Genomic DNA, 18,814 nt, shown 5'->3' with positions numbered 1-18,814 from the left:
AAGGAGGAGAGAGAAAAGGAGGGAGAGCGTCATCAGTGGGGCTGCTGCCCCGCTCGTGGGACCGCGCCGGCAGAGAGGAGCTGGTTCGCGTGCCGCAGCCCTCGCCGCTTGCTCGGCATTGCCGGCAAAAAAAAAAAAGCCGTAGGCACGTGCCACCACTCGCAGAGGAGCACGGCCACGTTCCCACGCGATCCTTTACCTCTTTCCTCCCCAGATTCAGACTGTTTCCGTGCTCATAGTGAGAGCCTTCCACACGGTTGTTTTTGATATCTCTTCCGAGATATTAATCTCCGAAGGATCAGTCCTGCAATAAATATTTGAGACAGCAATCCGTGACTGCAGGAACTGACGCCACCCAGCGCATCAGCACCAGCAAGAGGAACGGGGGGGAGGAGAACCAAAGCTGCGCATAAGCACAGCGGGTTGGGCGGGAGGAGGAGGTTTGGAAGGCAGGCCGGAGAGCCGCAGAGCTACAGCTCTGTGCAAAGGCTCTGCACAGAATCCCAGACTGGTCAGGGATGGAAGGGCCCTCTGGAGCTCCCCCAGTCCCACCCCCACCAGAGCAGGGGCACCTACAGCAGTGGCACAGGACACCTCCAGGCGGGTTTGGAATGGCTCCCGAGTGGGAGACTCCCCCACCTCTCTGGGCAGCCTGTGCCAGCGCTCTGCCGCCCGCCCTGCCCATAAATTTGCTCTTCCCACCAAGCTGAGTGCATGGCGCTGGGATGCTCAGCAAAGATAAACGTGGAGAAAATTCTGCCAACCCCCTTCAGGCTAATCTTGCCGGGGGTCCTGCTGCTTGGTGGGGCTTTACCTGTCGCTGCTTGGCTTTGGGATATCCGCGCTGCTGGTCTTGCCCAGCTGCAGCCGAACGGAGTTTGCAGCAGCAGCTTCCATCATCTCCTGGGACTCCTGACATAAAAAGGGACAAATCAAAGTTCTCTGTCTATGATCGAAGTGGAGATAAACTAAACACCCAGCAAAGCCCACGTGCTGCCCTCTCCTTCTGACCTTCTGTTAGCGCAGCCAGGGAAAGACCTTTCACTCCAAACATTTTGGGAGGGGGTTAAAACCACCCTTATGAGCAAATCTTTTCATCATAATTATAATGTTTATTATAAATGGCACCTTTAAAAATTATACCGCTATTCAAGTGTTAAGCTCACTGCTAATTTAAAAACAAGGTTATGATGCGGGATCCAGGCTGTCAGGATCTATTTCTATTGAGTTTGGATCTTCCCCCAACATTTCAAGAGAAGCTGTGACAGAAAGAGGCAATCTCAGAGCCCGTGGGAGACACCCACCCCCGAGCACCCAGCAAGCATCACCTCTTCTTCTTTGGCTTCATTTTTGGCATCGGCCAACTTCTTCCTGCTTTCTGGCATAAGGTCATCCAAAAAGCTGAGCTCCCGCTTTGAGAAGCAGAAGTCCATCACTTTCCGGACAAACACGAGAGCCAAAACCTTCACAAAATAAGAGGGAAGAGGGGGTTGAGGTGTGAGATGATGCTACGTCTCACTCTGACGCTGCAAACGTCTCGCTGCCGAGCGGCACCGGCTCTTACCATCATGGGAAAGATGATGGCAGCACGGGACACCTTGATGGCCCAGAGCAGGACGAGGCAGATGAGCTGGATCACGGTGAAGAAATGCACCTTCCGCAAGGGAACGTGCCGCAGGTAGATGAAATCCGGCTGGTGTTTTGCCGGCATCCAAAAGAGCTTCAAGCGGTCGAAGAACTGCAAAATAAAAGCGGAAAAGTTACCCCTTGGGGCTGCGGAAAGTTTCCGGCCCTGTTGGGACGTGGAATGAGTTTTCAGGATCTCGCGTGCAGTGAGAAATCCTGGATCCCACTTTGTTCCTCCCGGGAGCAGCACCCGTTTTCCCTTTGCTCCATCTATAAACCAGTGTGTCCATGAGAGCTGCCCACCAAATTGCAATTATTCCACGTCCTTCTATTATAGAATCACAGAAGGGTTTAGGTTGGAAGGGACCTCGAAGATCATCCAGTCCCACCCCCTGCCTTGGGCAGGGACACCTCCCACCAGCCCAGTTTGCTCCAAGCCCCGACCAACCTGGCCTTGAACACCTCCAGGGATGGGGCAGCCACAGATTCTCAGGGCAACCTGCGCTGGTGCCTCACCACCCTCACAGGGAAAAATTTCTCCCTGATATCTCATCTCAATCTGCCCTCTGTCAGTGTCAAACCATCCACCCTCGTCCCATCGCTCCCCTCCCTCATCCAGAGTCCCTCCCCAGCTCTCCTGGAGCCCCTTTAGGCACTGGAAGGGGCTCTGAGGGCTCCCCAGAGCCTTCTCTTCTCCGGGCTGAACATCCCCAACTCTCCCAGCCTGTCCTCCCAGCAGAGGGGCTCCAGCCCTCCCAGCAGCTCCGGGGCCTCCTCTGCCCCCGCTCCACCAGGTCCATGTCTCTCCTGTGCTGCAGCCCCTGAGCTGGAGGCAGCACTGCAGGGGGTCTCCCCAGAGCAGAGCACAGCAGAGGGCACAATCCCCCCTCGCCCTGCCGGCCACACTGCTGATGCAGCCCAGGATGCGGTCGGCCTTCTGGGCTGCGATCGCGCATTGCCGGCTCACGGTGAGCTTCTCATCAGTCCGCACCCCCAGGTCCTCCTCAGACCATCTCACCCCCCCTCCCTGTTCTTCTATAAAAATATATTTTTAATATATTCTATTCTTCTGTTTGTTATTTGCCATTTCTCAGCCCACTGAATCCCCCAGTGAGGATTCCCACCGGCAGTAGAAATCGCCTTCGCTTTGCACTGAATTCCCCCATTTTCACCACACCAAACACTGCCCTGTCCCAAACCGTGATGCAGAGCGCGCTGAACTTGCCTGGTCCTCCCGCCCTACGTACCTCCTGTGCCCCCACCAATCTTTTCCTTATACAAAATACTTTCACTGCCTGCTTTTGGGGAGGTTTTCTCCCACACCACTGCTTTTTTCCTGCTTCTCTGGAGATGACACAGCAGGGAGCTGCACGCTGTAAGAGTCCGTACCTGAATCCCTCTGAGCGACGACACGCCCATGTAGAGAAAGACACCGTAAAGCACAGGCATGGGTATAAACTGGGAAATTAAAAAAAAAAAAAAGAATGCAATAATTTATTTTTTTAATTGCTTTTTCAGTATTACTGCTCTCTTCTAGAGGCACTGCCTAAAATTGCCTAAAGCTTTCCAGTTTCCACAGGGTTAGAGATGTTTCAGCTCTCAACCCGTAGAGGTTTTGTGCGTGCGAGTGAGTGAGTGTATGCTCTGCTTTAGGCAGAGCATTTAGTTACGTTTCATTAGAATAATCTAATAAATTTTTAGTTACGTTTCATTAGAATACTCCTGTTTTCCTGAAAGGTTGGAGGAAAATAGGTCATTTCACCCATGAAACTGTACGCCACGTTCTGTGACGGCAGAAGAACATTTCTACACATTTTTTTGGCAACACGCAAAAGCGAAGTGCCTCCTTTTAGCCTAGAGCTGCGGTGACTTTGTGGGAGGAGCACACAAGGAAGCCCACGGGGATGATTTTGGTGTGTTTAGCTACTGGGAACGGCTGTTGGGAGGCATTTGGGGGAGCAAATTGCATCCCATAAGGTGCTGCCTGCTTGAAAGACAGCAGTGTACTGGTCTGAATCCGCTTTGTCGTAACCCATAAACACAGGTGGGCCTGAGAGACACCTGGGAATTAAAGCAGTTGTCCTGCTCGCTTGCCTCGAGGACACCAAACTGGTGGAAAGGGTAACTGAGGCTGGTTCCCACCATGGGCCAAGCCTCAAGGTTTGGGATCGCCTCCTCCTCTGCTCCACACCTACTCAGGCCTGGAGGGAGGGGATGGTTTTTGTCAAACCTGCAAAAAGCTCATGCTTGTTGGGCGTTTTGCATTTTCCTCTTACCTTTAACACCGAAGTGAAGAAGACAGAGCAGCCCATGAGCACAAAGATCATCAAGCCGGTGACTCTCTGCTCTCGTATCCCCAGAAACTTGGGTTGTTCTCCTGGAGCTGAGCAGCCAGACTCCACTTTGAGGCTATTGACGTGGGTGATGGACAGGACAGTCGCAGCCACAAACCAGGGCAGCCCCATCACGGAGCACACCCCGAGCATCACGGCCACCATGAAAAGGTCCAGGTGGTACCCGCATCCTTTCTGTGGGCAGCAAAACAAGGAACAGAGCATCCCACAGCACAAGAGCGAGGACAACGTCGCGACTCAGACTCAAACCCTACTTGGGCGCAAGTCACCCTCTTGAAAATTTAAGAGAAGAATTGGCAAAAATAAGGATGGATCCGGTCTTTGCGCAAGCACCTTGCATGAAAATCTGGCAGGAGTTCAGACCAAGTGGATTTGGGAGGTTTGTGCAATAGCTACTTCTCAAACAAACACACAAACAAACAGACTATTTTCATTCATAAAGAAATTTCTACTGCTTGTAAGCAAGATGTGACCCCGAGTTATCCCTGGCAGTGTGTCAAAACAGTTCGTTCCCCCAGCTCCTGCTGGCGTTTTGAAACAAAAACACGCTTCTATAGTGCTCGAAAATTAATTTGCTCCTCCAAAAGATTGCTCATCTGAACTGCCCTTGTTTGCTCCCTGTGACATCACTAATCCAGCAGAGCATCCTGCCACACAGCCTGACATTGTCCCAAACCAACGCCTTCACAAAGCACTTGGCATAGGAGCTTCTCCCCACACCTGCAGCCCAGAGTGGGGTGGGGATGGGGTCAGCTCTTGCAGCCCCTTACCTTCAGCTTGTGCTCCTTCCTGTTGACAATGACAGACGTGATCTGCTGGTCCATGAATATCAAGATGGTGCAGAGCAGAGCTGGGATGGGCGCGGCCAACACCGTCCACCAAGGGTTGGGCCCTATGGGGTTGACCAACCACCCGCGGTCGTCTCTGGTAGGCTGCAACAAAGCCAAAACACACATCAGGATCAACTCCCAGCCCAGCCACTTCACTGGCTTTGATTTTCCTCTCCATTGCTGTGCCGCCTCATCTCCTGGCCCTGCCTTCATGTCACCCTCTCCTACGGGGTTCAGCAGTGCCAGCGTCCTCGTCGCAAGCACCTATAGATACTTCTGTAGGTATCAAGTTTTGGGGCTGGCGTCTTCTTTCCAGAAGGAAACGATGCATTCGGAGGTGGAAGAGGAGATGGTAACACCACCAGCATCCCCAGACTCAGCCCTGTCCTGTCCCAGCATCACCTTGTGGCATCCCCAAGGGCCGAAAGTGGCTCCACACCAAAACACCCCATTACCTTGAACATGTGGGGGACGTGGAGCTTCGGCGATGGGATCCCAACCAGGAAGTCAATGAGGACCATGACGACGATGGTGAGGAAGACACCAAAGTCACTTACTGTGGACCGTACCTGGGGCAAGAAAGCAGAGCTGAAAGGGACAGCACAAACGGGGCCATACCGTGAGATGGAAAAGTTAAAGACATCAACAGCATTAAGGCTGGTTAACAAATTCCCACCACTCTGAGAAGATGCAGCCAAATCCCTCGGTTAGATGCTGTTGCTGTGTTTGTACCTGCGAGATCTGGTGTCAGGCAATAAAAAAAGTTTAATTAGGTGGAAAAGGGTGGTTTAAATTCAAACTTTAAAAAAAAGCCAATAAATATTAAAAAATAAGGAAACAGACGTCTGCCACTACAGCTGCACTCACAGCGACAATGGGAATAAGGCACTGAGGCATCATTTGCTCCTCAAAAGGAAGAAACAGTGTCTTTTGTGTCTTTTTCTATGGCAGTTCCTCATTTGAATCAACTTTCCCCTTGGGCACACCAGGTGAAAAAAAACACAAACGAAAAAACAACAAACAACCAACTTTGGAAGACCTGATTTCCCACTGCCTGGGCAAAAAACCGCTCCGGGGCAGGTCACGAGGCAGGTGGGAAATGCTACGATCGTTTTGCACTCCTGGAAATGAGTGAGGGACATCCAAGTTTGGCCTTCAAGGTCCAATATTTCCCAGTTTGACCAAGCGGTGGCAAACACTGCTTAGTGCTCTGGGAAAGCCATTTTGGGAAATGAGTGTGGAGACTGCTGCTGGCCACCGTCTTCTACCTACTCTGGTCGGGAAGTAACGGCTGGTCTTAAACTTCTTCAATAAGCCCGACAGGACAAAGGTGGAGAAGAAGAGGATGCAGCACCAGAAGAGGACATCGGGCGTGTAGGGGCCATCGTGTCCACAGGCAGGTCCACGAAACTCTCCATGCAAATACCGACATTCCTGGGGAAACAGAGCATCAGGACACAAAGGTAGTGCACATGCGGCAAGGAAACCTCGGATAACTAGGGAGTTTGGAGGATCTTGCTCCAAGATCTGTGACCTCGGGACTGCTGCTGCCAGCGGAGATTTATATTTAACGATCAACAGCAGCTGAATAAGTGACACATGGAACTACACAGACAGCGGAGAGAGGAGATGTGATGGGACACTGTACCACAGACCCATGGCACATCCTCTGCTTGAACAGCAGGTAACCGTGGCTGAAGAAGACACCAGAGGGGAAGGAAACACTGGGAACTCTTGGGGAGAGTGAAAGAGGGAACGGGGAATGAGGGCTAAGACAACAGCGACAGGAAAGGAGAAGAGACAAATTGTCCCTTCCCAGGGGCGGGCTCACAGGACACGGACAAGGGGGGTGAAGATGTCCATAAGAGCGTCCCACCCTGTGCCTGAGCTCTGATTCCAGCAACAATGGCCCAAGGGGCTGCTCAGACATGCAAGTTTATGCACGTACCTTCAGACAGCGCTGAGTAAGAAAGCAAGGCCTGGAGTTACTAGGAACCAATTAAGGAAGCTAATTATGGCCTTCAAGCATGAACTGAAGTCCTCCAACTTCTCCAATAACCAAAGCACCCACTGAACCTTGCTCCCAGACAGAACCGCTGTCCTGAGGATAACAGTTATTGCCCACCATGTCGGGGATGAGGTGGACTCTCCTTCCCAGGCCCAAGGGGGTTAAACCCACACCTTAGACTGAAGTAATGACTTTTCAGAGCACCATTGGCACAGTTGGAAGCCCATCATCACCTGAAGGGCTCTGAGCTTTGCACCAGGCCAGTGCCCCTGGACCCCGCGGCCGCGGCACGAGGAAGCAGTGACTCGGGGCACTTACAGTCACCGTGAGGTTCTCCCAGGTGATGCCAGACACATTGATCTTGTTGCTCTCCCAGAACTGCAGGGTTCCGTTGCTGGGATGGGTCGGTGCCTCACACTTACAGCTGGGAGGAGAGAAGCCAAGACAGGGGTGAGGGGAAGGCGATGGAGGTGCAGCCCTGAGCTCCTGCCAAGGGGCAGCGGCGTTTTAGGAGGAAGAAACCCACTAGGAGATGGTGAGGAAGTCCAGCTTGCTGTGCGTGTGCACAGGGTAGGTCACTCGCAGGTGACTCAGCTTCTCCAGAGCCTCATAGATGAAGATGATGCAGATGAGGGAGGCGAAGGCTTCTTCGGTGAAGCGGGTGATGTAGCACACCAAAGAGCTAGCATCGGTGGCCACCAGCACTATGCAGAAGAAGGCGGTCCACAGACCAATGCATGCCCGGAGAGAGAGATAAGAGAGCGCGTAGTCCCTGGGAAAGCAAAAGAAAACGCAGGGTGGAGAGGGCAGCAAGAGACTCCGAGCCGTGCCTTCCTTCGGGGAAAGTCGGCAGCAATTCAGGAGCGTGTCAAGGCTGCGGATGGTAAATGCAGTTTCCGGTCCTACGACAGACAGCCTCGGGGCTGCGGAGCAGGGTGTGGGCCCGCAGGAGGAGAGGCTAATTATTTAATTATCCTTATTTAACAATGACCTTGTGTTAATGCCTCGGAGGCTAATTGAGGTCAGGTCCCTGTTGTGGAAGGTGGTGTTCTCCCACATCACCCCGATGCCCTAACAGCGAAACCGGCTGGGTTTGCACCCAGTTACCTGCTGCCAGCAAGTTGGGGCTTCATAATAAATTTAATTGCAATAAGGGGGTTAATCTCCCATCACAGTTGCCACAACAAAAAGACTGTCATGGAAAATATCCATTTCGCATAAAAAGCTCCTGCTTTCTCAAAAATCATCAAAACATTGGACCAGAAAACTCTTTGGATATGTGGGTAAAATATATTTCCACTTCCAGCAAAAATCATGCAAAAAAGTGCCCGAGTTTGTACTGAGAGGAAAGCAAATCTTCCCTCATTCCCAAACCAGAGTCATTTGTCTCATCTTCCCTGTGCAGCCCAGCTCGGGCATCCACATCCTTGTGGTTTCTCCTCCTCCTGCTCTTTCACTTTAACCCTAAAAACCCCGAACCACCCATCCATCCTTCAGAGACCGAGGGCTCCTGCACCGTCACATACTAAAGCAGCAGCACATGATGTCTGTGACACAGAAGACAACTTCAATCTACCAACTACCACTAAGAAAAACATCTTTTCTCCATCCCTGCCTTCTTCCAAAGGCGCTCGCAGCACCTGGCCGCAGCAGCCAGCCTTACTTGCAGAATTTGTAGAGGATCTTCTCGAACACGAGGACGGGGCCGGTGCTGCCGAGGATGGTGAGAGGTTGGCCAGCAAAGAGGGAATACACCACGCCGGTCATGGATGCGCCCAGCAGCGACTCCATGGCACTCTGTCCGGGGAAGAGAGGCAGCAGCGAGTAATTAAATCATTAGGCGGAAAAAAACAAGTGCAAATTCACTGCAGCAAGGACTTTTGCATGAGTTTTGTCCTCCCCCGTGCCACCCAACAGAGAGAGGTGCTCACTATGTGGCCGTTGGTCGCCTCCCCCAGCAGTCCCCCGAAGGTGATGATGGGGGACATGCAGGCACAGTAGAGGAAGAGGAAGGACGCCAGACACTGCAGGCTCAGACCATCCCGAAAGTCACTCCAGAACCAGGGGGCTTTTCGCTTCACATCCCGGATCAAACCTCCAAAGAGCCTGGAGGAAGGAAAAAAAAAACCAAACCATTTTCGTGGAAGACAGCGTTAAGTTTTCTTGGCTGAGGAAGGACAATCGCAAGCACAGAGTAACTTCCATTGCTAAAAAGAAGTCTCCTTCTCCCATTTTAGCCCCAGTAGAAACTGAGGCATATGAAAAAACCCTCCAACAAAAAGAAAAAGAGACCAAACCTGAGAGCCCGTCCCTTCTTATTGCAACAGTCCCTCACTTTGAGAAGCAGCAGAGCTCTACCTGGAGGTACTTACACATCTGCTTCCACCCCAAAGCAAGAAAACCTGTGTGCAACCATGCTGCGGCTCAGCCCAGCTGCCCAAATCTCCCACCCACCCAGCCCAGGGGACCAAGCTGGGAACCTGGAGCCCCTTCACTGACCCAGTTAACCCCAAAACTCTGCTAGAAGGGAGGTGTGCGCTCAGATTTTAGGGGCAAACAGAAAAACACCCCACCAAACTATTTCAGTTCACACCTTCCTGTCCGCTCCAGTTCAGGACCGCTGTGCTTCTCCGGCTTGCTGTGAGAAGCGCTGTCATCGAGAGCTTCTGGCACCTTCCTTTTTTCCTGTTAAAATGGAAATAAGATAAAGATATGTCTTTGCAGCCACTGGCTTGTTTTGCTTTTTGGGCTGGGTACGTGACCTATGAATTTGGGCCCCTGAGCAGCACCCCCAGCCGTGCTGCCCTCCTGCCCGTCCCCCTCGTGCCTCCTTCTGCCGCAGCACCCACCTGCGAAGGGACGTTTTTCGGGGGCTCAATTCGTATGGAGGGATCCCACTCTCCTGGCGGCAAAACCATGACCTGATCTAGAAACTCATCGATGCCAGCCACCAGGTCAGCCCGGTTCTTGGCTTTATAGGCAACGTCGTGGAAAACCTGCCGTAGGAGACAACCTGGTGAGAGCATGACCCATCTCGGATGTCCTAACCAGTGCAATAAGCTCTTGGCTAAATGCAAGGTCATTTCCCCCAAATCGCCTGTTGGAAGTGGCAGGAAATATTCCCCCCAAAGCAAAAATCTGTGCATCACAGTATTTGTAACCATCTCCACCAGGCTCCCGTCCCCCATGGCACACCACAGCCTTCTGCTTCAAGAGAAGTTTCACTGGCCCTGGCAATGCCACCACTGGGGACAGCGTGCTGGGGACCCTGGGGAGAAGGATGAGGCGCGGGCTGCAGCCCAGGTGGGATTTTAGCCTCCTGCAGGCAGCTAACAGGGACAACAAACCCTCTTCCTCACTACTACAGAGACAGGGAGAGGTGAAGAAAGCCCAAAAAAATGACCCGGAGATATCTCTTATCTCGTCACACCTCGTCCGTCATGATAGTAGCCATGGACCTGCCGATCTCATGGTACTGATGGGCTTTTCCTCCTGGTCCAAGCAAAACAAACAGGAACCTAGGCAAGAAAACCAAAATGAGAGAGAAGAACATGGCCTCACTCAAAGGGCGCCCAAGGAAATCCCTGGGAGCTCCCACCCCAGAGCGTGGCTCCAGGGGGGACGTGTAGGCTCACTGACTCCCGTGATGAATTTGAAACGCATCAAAACCAAATGCAAATTTGAGGTTTGGGCCAACTTTCATTAAAATTGGCCAATGGGTTTAAAAGCTCCAGCAGGGAAGGGAGGAATGAAAGCACGGAGATGTGGGTGGGAGAAACGTGCTTGCTCCCACTGGCCGTGTTCCCCTGGGACGCCCAACTGATGCATGAATTTGGTGTTTTGTTGTGGTGGTTTTTTTTTTAAATAAAAACTTTGCGCTTCTCATTCAGACCTCGTTGGGATGGGAACTTCCGTCATGCCCGAGAGGAGGACAGCTGGGGTCAGGCGGACAAATGCCACGATGGGCTGGCGAAGGAAATCCAGCTCTCCTACGAGCACGTTGCACGCTTCAGCCCCGGTGGGAATTTTCTTCATGAAGCGCAGCTCCGCCTGGGCATGACAAAGGATTTTCAGGCCATTACCCCAAAAGTAAAGCCCACCGCACTCTGCAGAACACTCTGCAGCCAAGTTTGCAAGAGCAAATCTGGCCTAAAAGCGTAAGAAAGCTACGAGTGTCTCACCTTGCTTAGATCCACTGCATTGGTGTCACGGTTCACCCCATTTTTAGCTTCTGCAGTGGTGGGAGATGGATGAGGAGTGAGTGAGTGGGCTGGGAGGAGAAAGACACTCAGAAAGAAAAGCAAGGAGCAATCGGGACACTTCTCCTTTGCCGGGAGAAGTCTAATGGGGCCAAAGCCCTGCAGAAACCTTCACCTGGTGCCAAAGCCTGGCAGAAACCCTCACCGGGTACCAAACCCTGCAGGAACCCTCACCTGGCTTGTCGAGGGGATGCACATCTAACTGCTTCTTGCTCGTGTCAGCAAATGAGCAGACGATGGGGAGAAGGTTGTTTCTTTTCTTCTCGTTCTGATGGTGATGCTTCTTCAAAAGCACTTCTCGAACTTTTGCCCGCATGCGCTCATCAAACTCCGTGGACTGCTCTTGCTGGCCCAGGATCATATCTGGAGATGGCAACGGGAAACGAAGCCGTCAGAGCAGAAAGTCCCCAAGCCCCGACCCCTCAAGCCCCCGGCGAAGGCTGCGCCACGCAGGATACCCTAACGCGGGCTCAGCCTTGCTTAGCAAGACGTTTTAATGCAGTTCAGCCTTTGCAGCGAAAGGAAGAATTCTCTTTTGCTAAAAGCCATCATCAAAGTGCTTATTCATCACTCCGCTCAGATAATTATTCCCCATCCTAGATAATGCCATTTTTTTTCCTGATCTGGCGTTTCTAGACAGACTCTCTAGACTCGACACATTTCAACAAATTATAAGCAATCTCTAGCGCAGACTTTCCCAGAGTTTCCTTTGCCCATCCACTGCAATTTGCCAAACACAGGGAGAAACGTGCTAAGAACGGCTCCGACTTCTCCAGCTCTTGCAAGGGCTGAATGGAGACCTGCCAGTCAAAGATAATTTCTCCAAAGCCGCTTTTTCAATTAACTTCAATTATCTTCCCCACAGAAATATGCTGCTTGGTCACCTGCCAGATAAACTCTGCCTTCAAAGCTCTTAAATCCTGGATGTTAAGGCAATAGGAAAAAAAACAAAACAAAGAACGGGAGGAAACAGCTTGTAGTAAGTAGCTTATTTAAGGAGGTTCAGCTCTTACGCAGACTCCGTGTTTCTGAGAGCAGCCTGCCAAGCCCTGACACTCCTTTCTGGCCGGAGAATATTCTCTAATCGCCTCTCTGACCCCACAAATTGCTTTCAAAAGGCTCCCATACTGGGAGAAAAAGCTGATGTGACTGTTGTACACCCAGTCTACATCCAAAAAGCAACCCACGATTTAAAAACACAGCGGAGGTTCTGGAAAAGGATGTGCCATTGGGGCAGGGTTTGATACGGGAGTGAAGGGCACCGCGGCAAATTGAGCTCGGCTGTTCCCGGCGGGACGCAGCGTGCTCAGTACCTGCGATCTCTTCAATGCTGTTGGCACAAACATCCAGCAGCACCATCCCGTTGCTGATGCAGCTCCGCAGCTCAAAGAGGCTGTGCAAGGACAGCGTGGCCACGTAGGGCTTGCTCCAGCGCTCGCCGCCATCTTCCACGTCCTCCTCAAACTTCAGCCACCTGCGGACATTGGGCACGATCAGCCCCGTTGCAAGAAAACAGCCTCAGCTCTGCAACCCCTTCGGTGCAGCTACGGGGCGGCAAGAGGAGAAGGCTCCGCGCATCGGCACCTGCAGCTGCAAAAGCTTCACGTCCCGGAGAGCGGAAGGCAGAGCCCACGGCCGCCACCGCAGCCGGTGGCAGGGATTTACCTTGCCGTTTCCTTCCACTCGGCATCTTCACCCTCCTTCAGGAAGATCTCATCCAGCTCAGTGAACAAGTGGTGGGGAACGTGCTGCTCATCCTCCTCGGTGCTGAGGATGAACTGCACCCGCTGGGATGGGGTGTCTGGGGGCAGAAGATAAATCCCGTTACCACACCTGCATTCGACCCGTCACGCTCACACGCAAAGTGGCCATCGATCGGCACCAGTTCAGCCCTAAATATTGGGCTGGCCCCTCTCCCCCAGGTCTGGCCGGGCTTGCACAGAGCCACGGAGAAGGAGAAGCATCTATTGCACCTCTGCATAAGGACGGGCCACTTTCCTTCCCCACGTTTCCATTTTTAATGGCAGGATCCCTCTAAGGAAGACCAGCCTCAATCCATTATGCCTTCAACTGCCTCCCAAATAATGCCACTTTCCCTCAGAAGAACAGCAAACCACACAAATCAGCCACACGGACCTGCTTGCAGAGGACCCCGGCACCCACGCAGCCCCGAGAAGGCTCGTGAACGCTGCGGCGGGACTTACAGTGGTAGCCCTGCTCCATCGGGGCACAGTCCTTCTCCCGTTCCTTCTTCCGATGCTTCTGGCGGTGGGGTCGGTGGTGCCGGTGGCACCGGTGGCTTTGCCTCACCAGTGGCATCTGCACGCCCACGGACAGGGTGCGGTGGCCTGCGAAAAAAGCAGTGTTCGCATCACTCTCGATATTGCGGAGATGGTTGACACCGCTGCCACGATTAAACCAGCGCATCCATCCCAGGAGGAAACACCAACTTCTCTTCATTTTAGTTTCACTGCATCCCTGAATGTCAGAGACCCCTCCCTTTTTCCAAGCCTGTTTTACTCTAACTTTGCAACAACAGAGCAACAACAAGCGATGGCTCCGGGTCACCTAAAAGTGCCCTGAAAATATCAACCCTTGTCTAAAATTCCAGCTTTGGCTGGACAACACTCAGACCTGCTCATTAAGCAGCCACAGAAGGTAATTATTTTTAAAATCTTTGTATGGCACAAGGCAACAAGAGGAGATCCAATCAGTCCTGTGATAATGAAGTCTGGAACAAAAAAAAAAGAAAATCACAGCCCCGTGTCTGCAGCCATCAAATTATTCTCCTGACCTCTCCAAGCCAAGAGCAGCCTCTGAGAAAACAAGCTGGGAACTACCAAGCTCTGTGGCCAACGCTCACACCGCAGATGCCATGGGGGCTTTTTCCCCTCTGTCTAAAAGCCATAATATTAAAACAATGTGAAAATAACTGTGCTTGTTTATTTAGAAGCATGCCACGTTTCGCTGCAGGTGATGCATACGCTGAGCACAGGACGCGGCAGGGACTTAGCGCGACGGAAAACGGAAAAACGCGTGGGGCTGGTGGCACCTCTCCCGACTCACCTTCCAGCTCCTCCTTCTCATAGTGAATAGTGACAGCGGTGCTCGTTCTTCCCAGGTCAATCACCGCCTCCTCGTCGTGTCTCTGTTTAGTGAGGAGAAGAAGGTACAAGTTGGGGCCGGGTGAGGAGAGCTCCCTTACGTCCTCCCAGTCATCACCCATCCCTGCGGCCACGTGAGCCCAAGAGCATCACACCTCTGTGTGTCTCCTCCTCCAGGCACAGCCCTAAAAACGCAGACTTGGAGGTTTTTATTCCCATACCCAAATAAAACCACCTGTAATGTCACCTGTATTGTATATACCGTGAGTCTGGAAGGATTTACTAAAAGGGGAGACAGTTGAGTGTTTCAAACCAAAACCAAACCTCCTGCTTCGTTCTTGTGGTTCCTTTCGAAAAATTAAAATTAAAAAAGGGATTTCCAAACTGGGGGTGGAGTGGGGTGGGGTGGGGGAACCCAACCCCACACTTTTGAGCACAGCCAGTTTCATTCTCCAAACGTGATACCTGCAGGACTCACTAGATGGCACTTGGCCACAGGACATGGCCACCACCAACCTCCAAAGGCCCTCAAGAACCTGCAAGGGTGAAGCTTCGACTTCAGCCCAACCAGGCTCGGGCTTCTCTTGCTGCAAGCCTGCTTTCCACACAAAACTGCGTTTTTCTCCTCAAAAGAAAAGCCAAGGGCTGAGAGCTAATGCCCTCCTTGGCTGAAATACCACTGCCAGCGCTGCACAAAGAGCATCTGTGCCTTAAAAGCCAAAGGAGAATTACAGGCGTTCTCTTCTCCCCTTGCCCCTGGGCTGGGGAAGGGCATCACCGGGATTACCACGCTCAAAGAAATAAAAACCCAACCACGTCTCACACTCGAGTCGCAACTGCAACTTTGAAAGGGCCTCCAGGAAACCCTTCTCTTTAGAGAAGAGCAAAACACCAGAAATCTGCTTTTTATCCCCCAAATCCCTGCTTCGACTGAATGGCATCACCTGCCGCTGCGCAGCAGCGATGCTCGGGAAGCTCACACCTCCCGCTCACCAGTTAATTTAATGAGCAAAAGGAACAAACATTCCCATCTGGGAATGAGTTTTTTCTGGCCCCCGAGTACTAATTTCAAAGCTGACTTGCTGCGACCTCCCCGCCACCTCCCGGCACTCGCCCGCGTCACCCGGCAGCCGGATTATGACGCGCCTGTGGCTTTCCCGTCCTCTCTCCCACGCCGACCTCCGCCACCCTCTGTCCCTTCTTAGCAATGTGTCTGCTCCCCTCCAGATTTACCGGAAAAAAAACTCAAAAACCCAAACCCCAACCTCAGAAAAGGCACGGGACAAAAGGGGCTTAATCAAATCGCTTTAAATGGCACTTTTAGTAAAATCGTTACTTAAGTAAAACACCAATTTGAATTAAATTGCAATTTAAGTAAAATTGCCACCGAAATAAAACCCCAATTTGAATTAAATCGCTATTTAAATTAAATCGCAACTTAGATACAATCACAATTGAAATAAAATCGCAATTTAAATACAACGGCGAGCTTGAGTGTGTTACAGGGGTGTCAGAGTGGGAATAAACGGAGCGATTTGGGCATCACAGCTCCCCAGATCCCCCCCGAGCAACATGGGGAATATCTGCTTCTTTCTCAGAAACCATTTTGGCTCCGTGCTCCCACCCACGATGCTAAACCTGCCCCCGGCAGGGCACAAAGCATCGTCCCCCCACATCCTTCCCTGCTCTGGCGACATGCCAGTGGGATTTTGGGAAGTCTCCCCCCCTTTTTGGGGGATGCACAGCCCCTCGGCACAGCCCTCCCACCTGTAACTCTTCCAGAAGTGTCATTTTGGGACCCTCCTCCTGCTTCATCCTCAAGTCGGTCACCGGTTTTGGGGGATAACTGAGCCTCCAGATCAATCAGAGGACCAAACCCTCCGACTGCAGCCCAGTGACTCCCAGTCTGCACCATCTCCAGCACATAAACAGCGACCGTTGCTGGGATCGGAATGTTCAGGGTGACCCCGGCAGTTATTTAAAGCCATACACCCCAATACTGATCCCGCTTGGAAAACTTAGCGGATGGGGAGAAACCTGCTCTGTTTTGAGGAAAAACTCTCCAGAATAGAGAAAAGGGGTGGAAATGCTGCATCTCGGCAGGGCAAAAGGTGTTACACAGTGTTTGGGCGTATTTGAAAGCCCAAACTGCCAAAAGACCACGTGAGGCACAAACCATTGGGGAAATGCCCGTTATGGGGCAGCCCTGATTTTCATCAACATTTCCTGCATCAAATCAGGGTGTTTCAGGGAGGTCTCCCTTCGGCACAGCCTCCGTCCCTTCGCGGCTTCCATAAACCCTCGTTAGACAGACCAAGTCCTACGCCGTACGGAAATGGCCAGAGAAGCCCCATGTTTTACTCTCCTGGCTTCCGCCAGCTATCTCCAGCCCTACTTTATGTTCCGAGCGGAGCTAATCCCTCATTTCCAGCCTACAGATCCATTTGCTGTCATGAACTTCCTCCCCGGCGCTGCTCAGCACAAAGGTTAACGGCCCCGGCTCGCCCTGAAAGGTGACACGGGGTGTAAAATAACACAGCAAAGGAGGGTGACAACGAGGTCTAATCTGTTAAAATCCCATCGGGATCCAAGCTCAGATCTCTGCTGCTTTTTTATTATTTAGTATTAAAGCTTCAGGCGCAAATACAGGAGAAAGAAGCCAAGTGGGTCCGTGGCAAGATGCTCCGAGCATCCCATCGCCCTTCCCCACTTGTTGCAGCATCCCCGAAATCGCGGCAAACCTCGCACAGAGATGCCACCGAAGGAAACGGTGCCACTCAAAACCCTCTTTTTCCTGATTAAGCCACTCAAATGGACTCAGAAAGGTTATTTCATTGAGGAAATCGCTGGAGGATTTAAGAATTTAATAAGTCTATAGGATCTGTAGATGTGTGGGCTTGGGATGGGACGGAGCAGGACGGAGAGATGCCTCCAGAAAGCAAATTATCCCATCCCAGGATGGGTACCAGCACTCACAGACGCTTCGCCTTCCCTCTTTGTCCTTCGCCACCGCTGCCAGGCGCTTGGAAAACATCAAATCATCGAAACTGGGCTGGGAAAGGGGATGGCGAGTTCACTTTTGAGTTTCGGAGCAGAGGGTGTTGTTCCCTCTCAAGAAAACTTCTCCAAATTATTATTTTGCTGCAGGGTTTTTTTTGTCCCAGCAGGAGAGAGAGGGACTTTTGACTGTCCTGCCTCAGTTTACCTGTCTCAGTGCAACTCCTCCGGTTAGAAAGAAAAATCTTTCCCTGGGGAAGCTTTGGTGTAATTGAGGATGAGGAAAAGCACAAAGCAGAGGTTCAGGTCCGGCTTTGAGTCCTCCCGGTGCCGGGGGAGGCCAAAAGCATCACACAAGGAGGCAAACCTCCCACGTCGGCCCTCTCATCCCGTCACACGCAAGCTGGACTGGCCACCAGCAGCCGGAGGGAGGATTGATGTAATTAATGTAATCTCGCGCAAAATGTAATTAATAACACTGATCCCAGTGTTATAAGGGGATGAGGGGCCAAACTGGGGGAGCTGCTTTGGTGGCGGAGCAGGAGACCCCCCTCCTCGCCCCTCTCCATCTCCATCCTACCCAGACAAAGCCACCGGCCCTGTGGCTCCCTCCTTTGCTATCGTGGGGATCAGCACCGTCCCCTGCAGGGACCCCTCCGGCTCCTGAGCCAGGATTTGGGCTGTGACGGGGACTGGACCCGGGAGAGGACACATCTCCAGAGCCCCAAAGTGGGGCTGTGAGGGGGGACACACACGCAGGTCACAGCTGAGCATCACCAGGACGTGACCGTCATCCCTTGCTGGCAGAGATGCAAATTCCTCTCAGTCTTTCCCGTGAGCTGTAATTTCAGGGCAGATTAATTAATTGCCCACCTCTTGTTTGCACCCGAGAGCACCTCCTGCAGCCGGGTCCCATGGGTGCAGCAGGGGGGCGGACAGGCCCTCCCCCAGGCCAAGGAGATGCAGAAAGAGGGGGGGACCACCCAGCCGCCTCCTGTCTGCACCCCGACACCGGGCGCATCCGTGCAAGCACACGGTGGGACAATAGCTGAGGTGACCGGGTGGCATGGGGCTCTGCGGGGACAGTGGCCTTTGTCCCCCTGCTCTGAAGGGCCGCAGCATCACCAGGGGGTCACATCGAGATGCGGAGGAGGGGACAAGGAGGGGGGGTCTGGTAGGGAGACCCCCAACAGGCATCGCCCAGGTGCCTCCCTCCCACACCCACCTTGGGTACCCCTCACCTCCCCCTTTGCGCCCCCACCCCTCCGCCTTGCAGATGCCTTACACCCCCCTTCAGCGGCCTGCTGCCCCCTCTCCTTGCACACCCCCAGCACCCCATTTTAGGCACCTACCCCCCTCCTTACCCCCTCCAACCTTGCAGATGCCCTTCACTCCCCTTTCCATGGCCCTCACAGCGCCACCCCCCTTCTATTGCCTCTCGTAGATTTCTGCCATCCAAGTAGAAGGCAAATTAATTTTTCTTATTTTCTCTTTTGACTGATTCCCTGTCCAATCAATACACCAAGGAGTAGATCGCATGTAATGCCATTCTCCATGTTCTGCCGTCTTCCAAACTGAAGGGAACTGCATTCGAGAAAGTGCTCGAAAGCCCAGCAGTTATCTGTTTTGGACCTGC

At 52.6% G+C, this 18,814-nt stretch overlaps 1 protein-coding gene across 1 annotated transcript; it reads right to left on the bottom strand.

Moving 5' to 3' along the window:
- Positions 1-216: 216 nt before the first annotated feature.
- Positions 217-17,566, bottom strand: LOC309685827 (electroneutral sodium bicarbonate exchanger 1-like; the record flags this gene model as incomplete). The annotated part of the gene is made up of 24 exons (XM_082501533.1): positions 217-304; positions 815-912; positions 1,329-1,463; positions 1,565-1,738; positions 3,016-3,084; positions 3,903-4,154; positions 4,751-4,912; positions 5,266-5,379; positions 6,083-6,244; positions 7,137-7,242; positions 7,345-7,590; positions 8,482-8,615; positions 8,750-8,924; positions 9,412-9,503; positions 9,668-9,814; positions 10,249-10,336; positions 10,711-10,868; positions 11,000-11,088; positions 11,252-11,440; positions 12,391-12,551; positions 12,743-12,878; positions 13,282-13,425; positions 14,144-14,225; positions 17,546-17,566. The coding sequence occupies 24 exons, from the start codon at positions 17,564-17,566 to the stop codon at positions 217-219; spliced, it is 3,222 nt and encodes a 1,073-aa protein (XP_082357659.1).
- Between the last annotated feature and the right edge of the window lie 1,248 nt (positions 17,567-18,814).

Source organism: Vanellus vanellus (genome assembly GCF_965231255.1).
Source record: "Vanellus vanellus genome assembly, contig: HAP1_SCAFFOLD_49, whole genome shotgun sequence".
Taxonomy (NCBI): domain Eukaryota; kingdom Metazoa; phylum Chordata; class Aves; order Charadriiformes; family Charadriidae; genus Vanellus; species Vanellus vanellus.
This window is presented reverse-complemented; position numbering and strand designations above follow the sequence as displayed.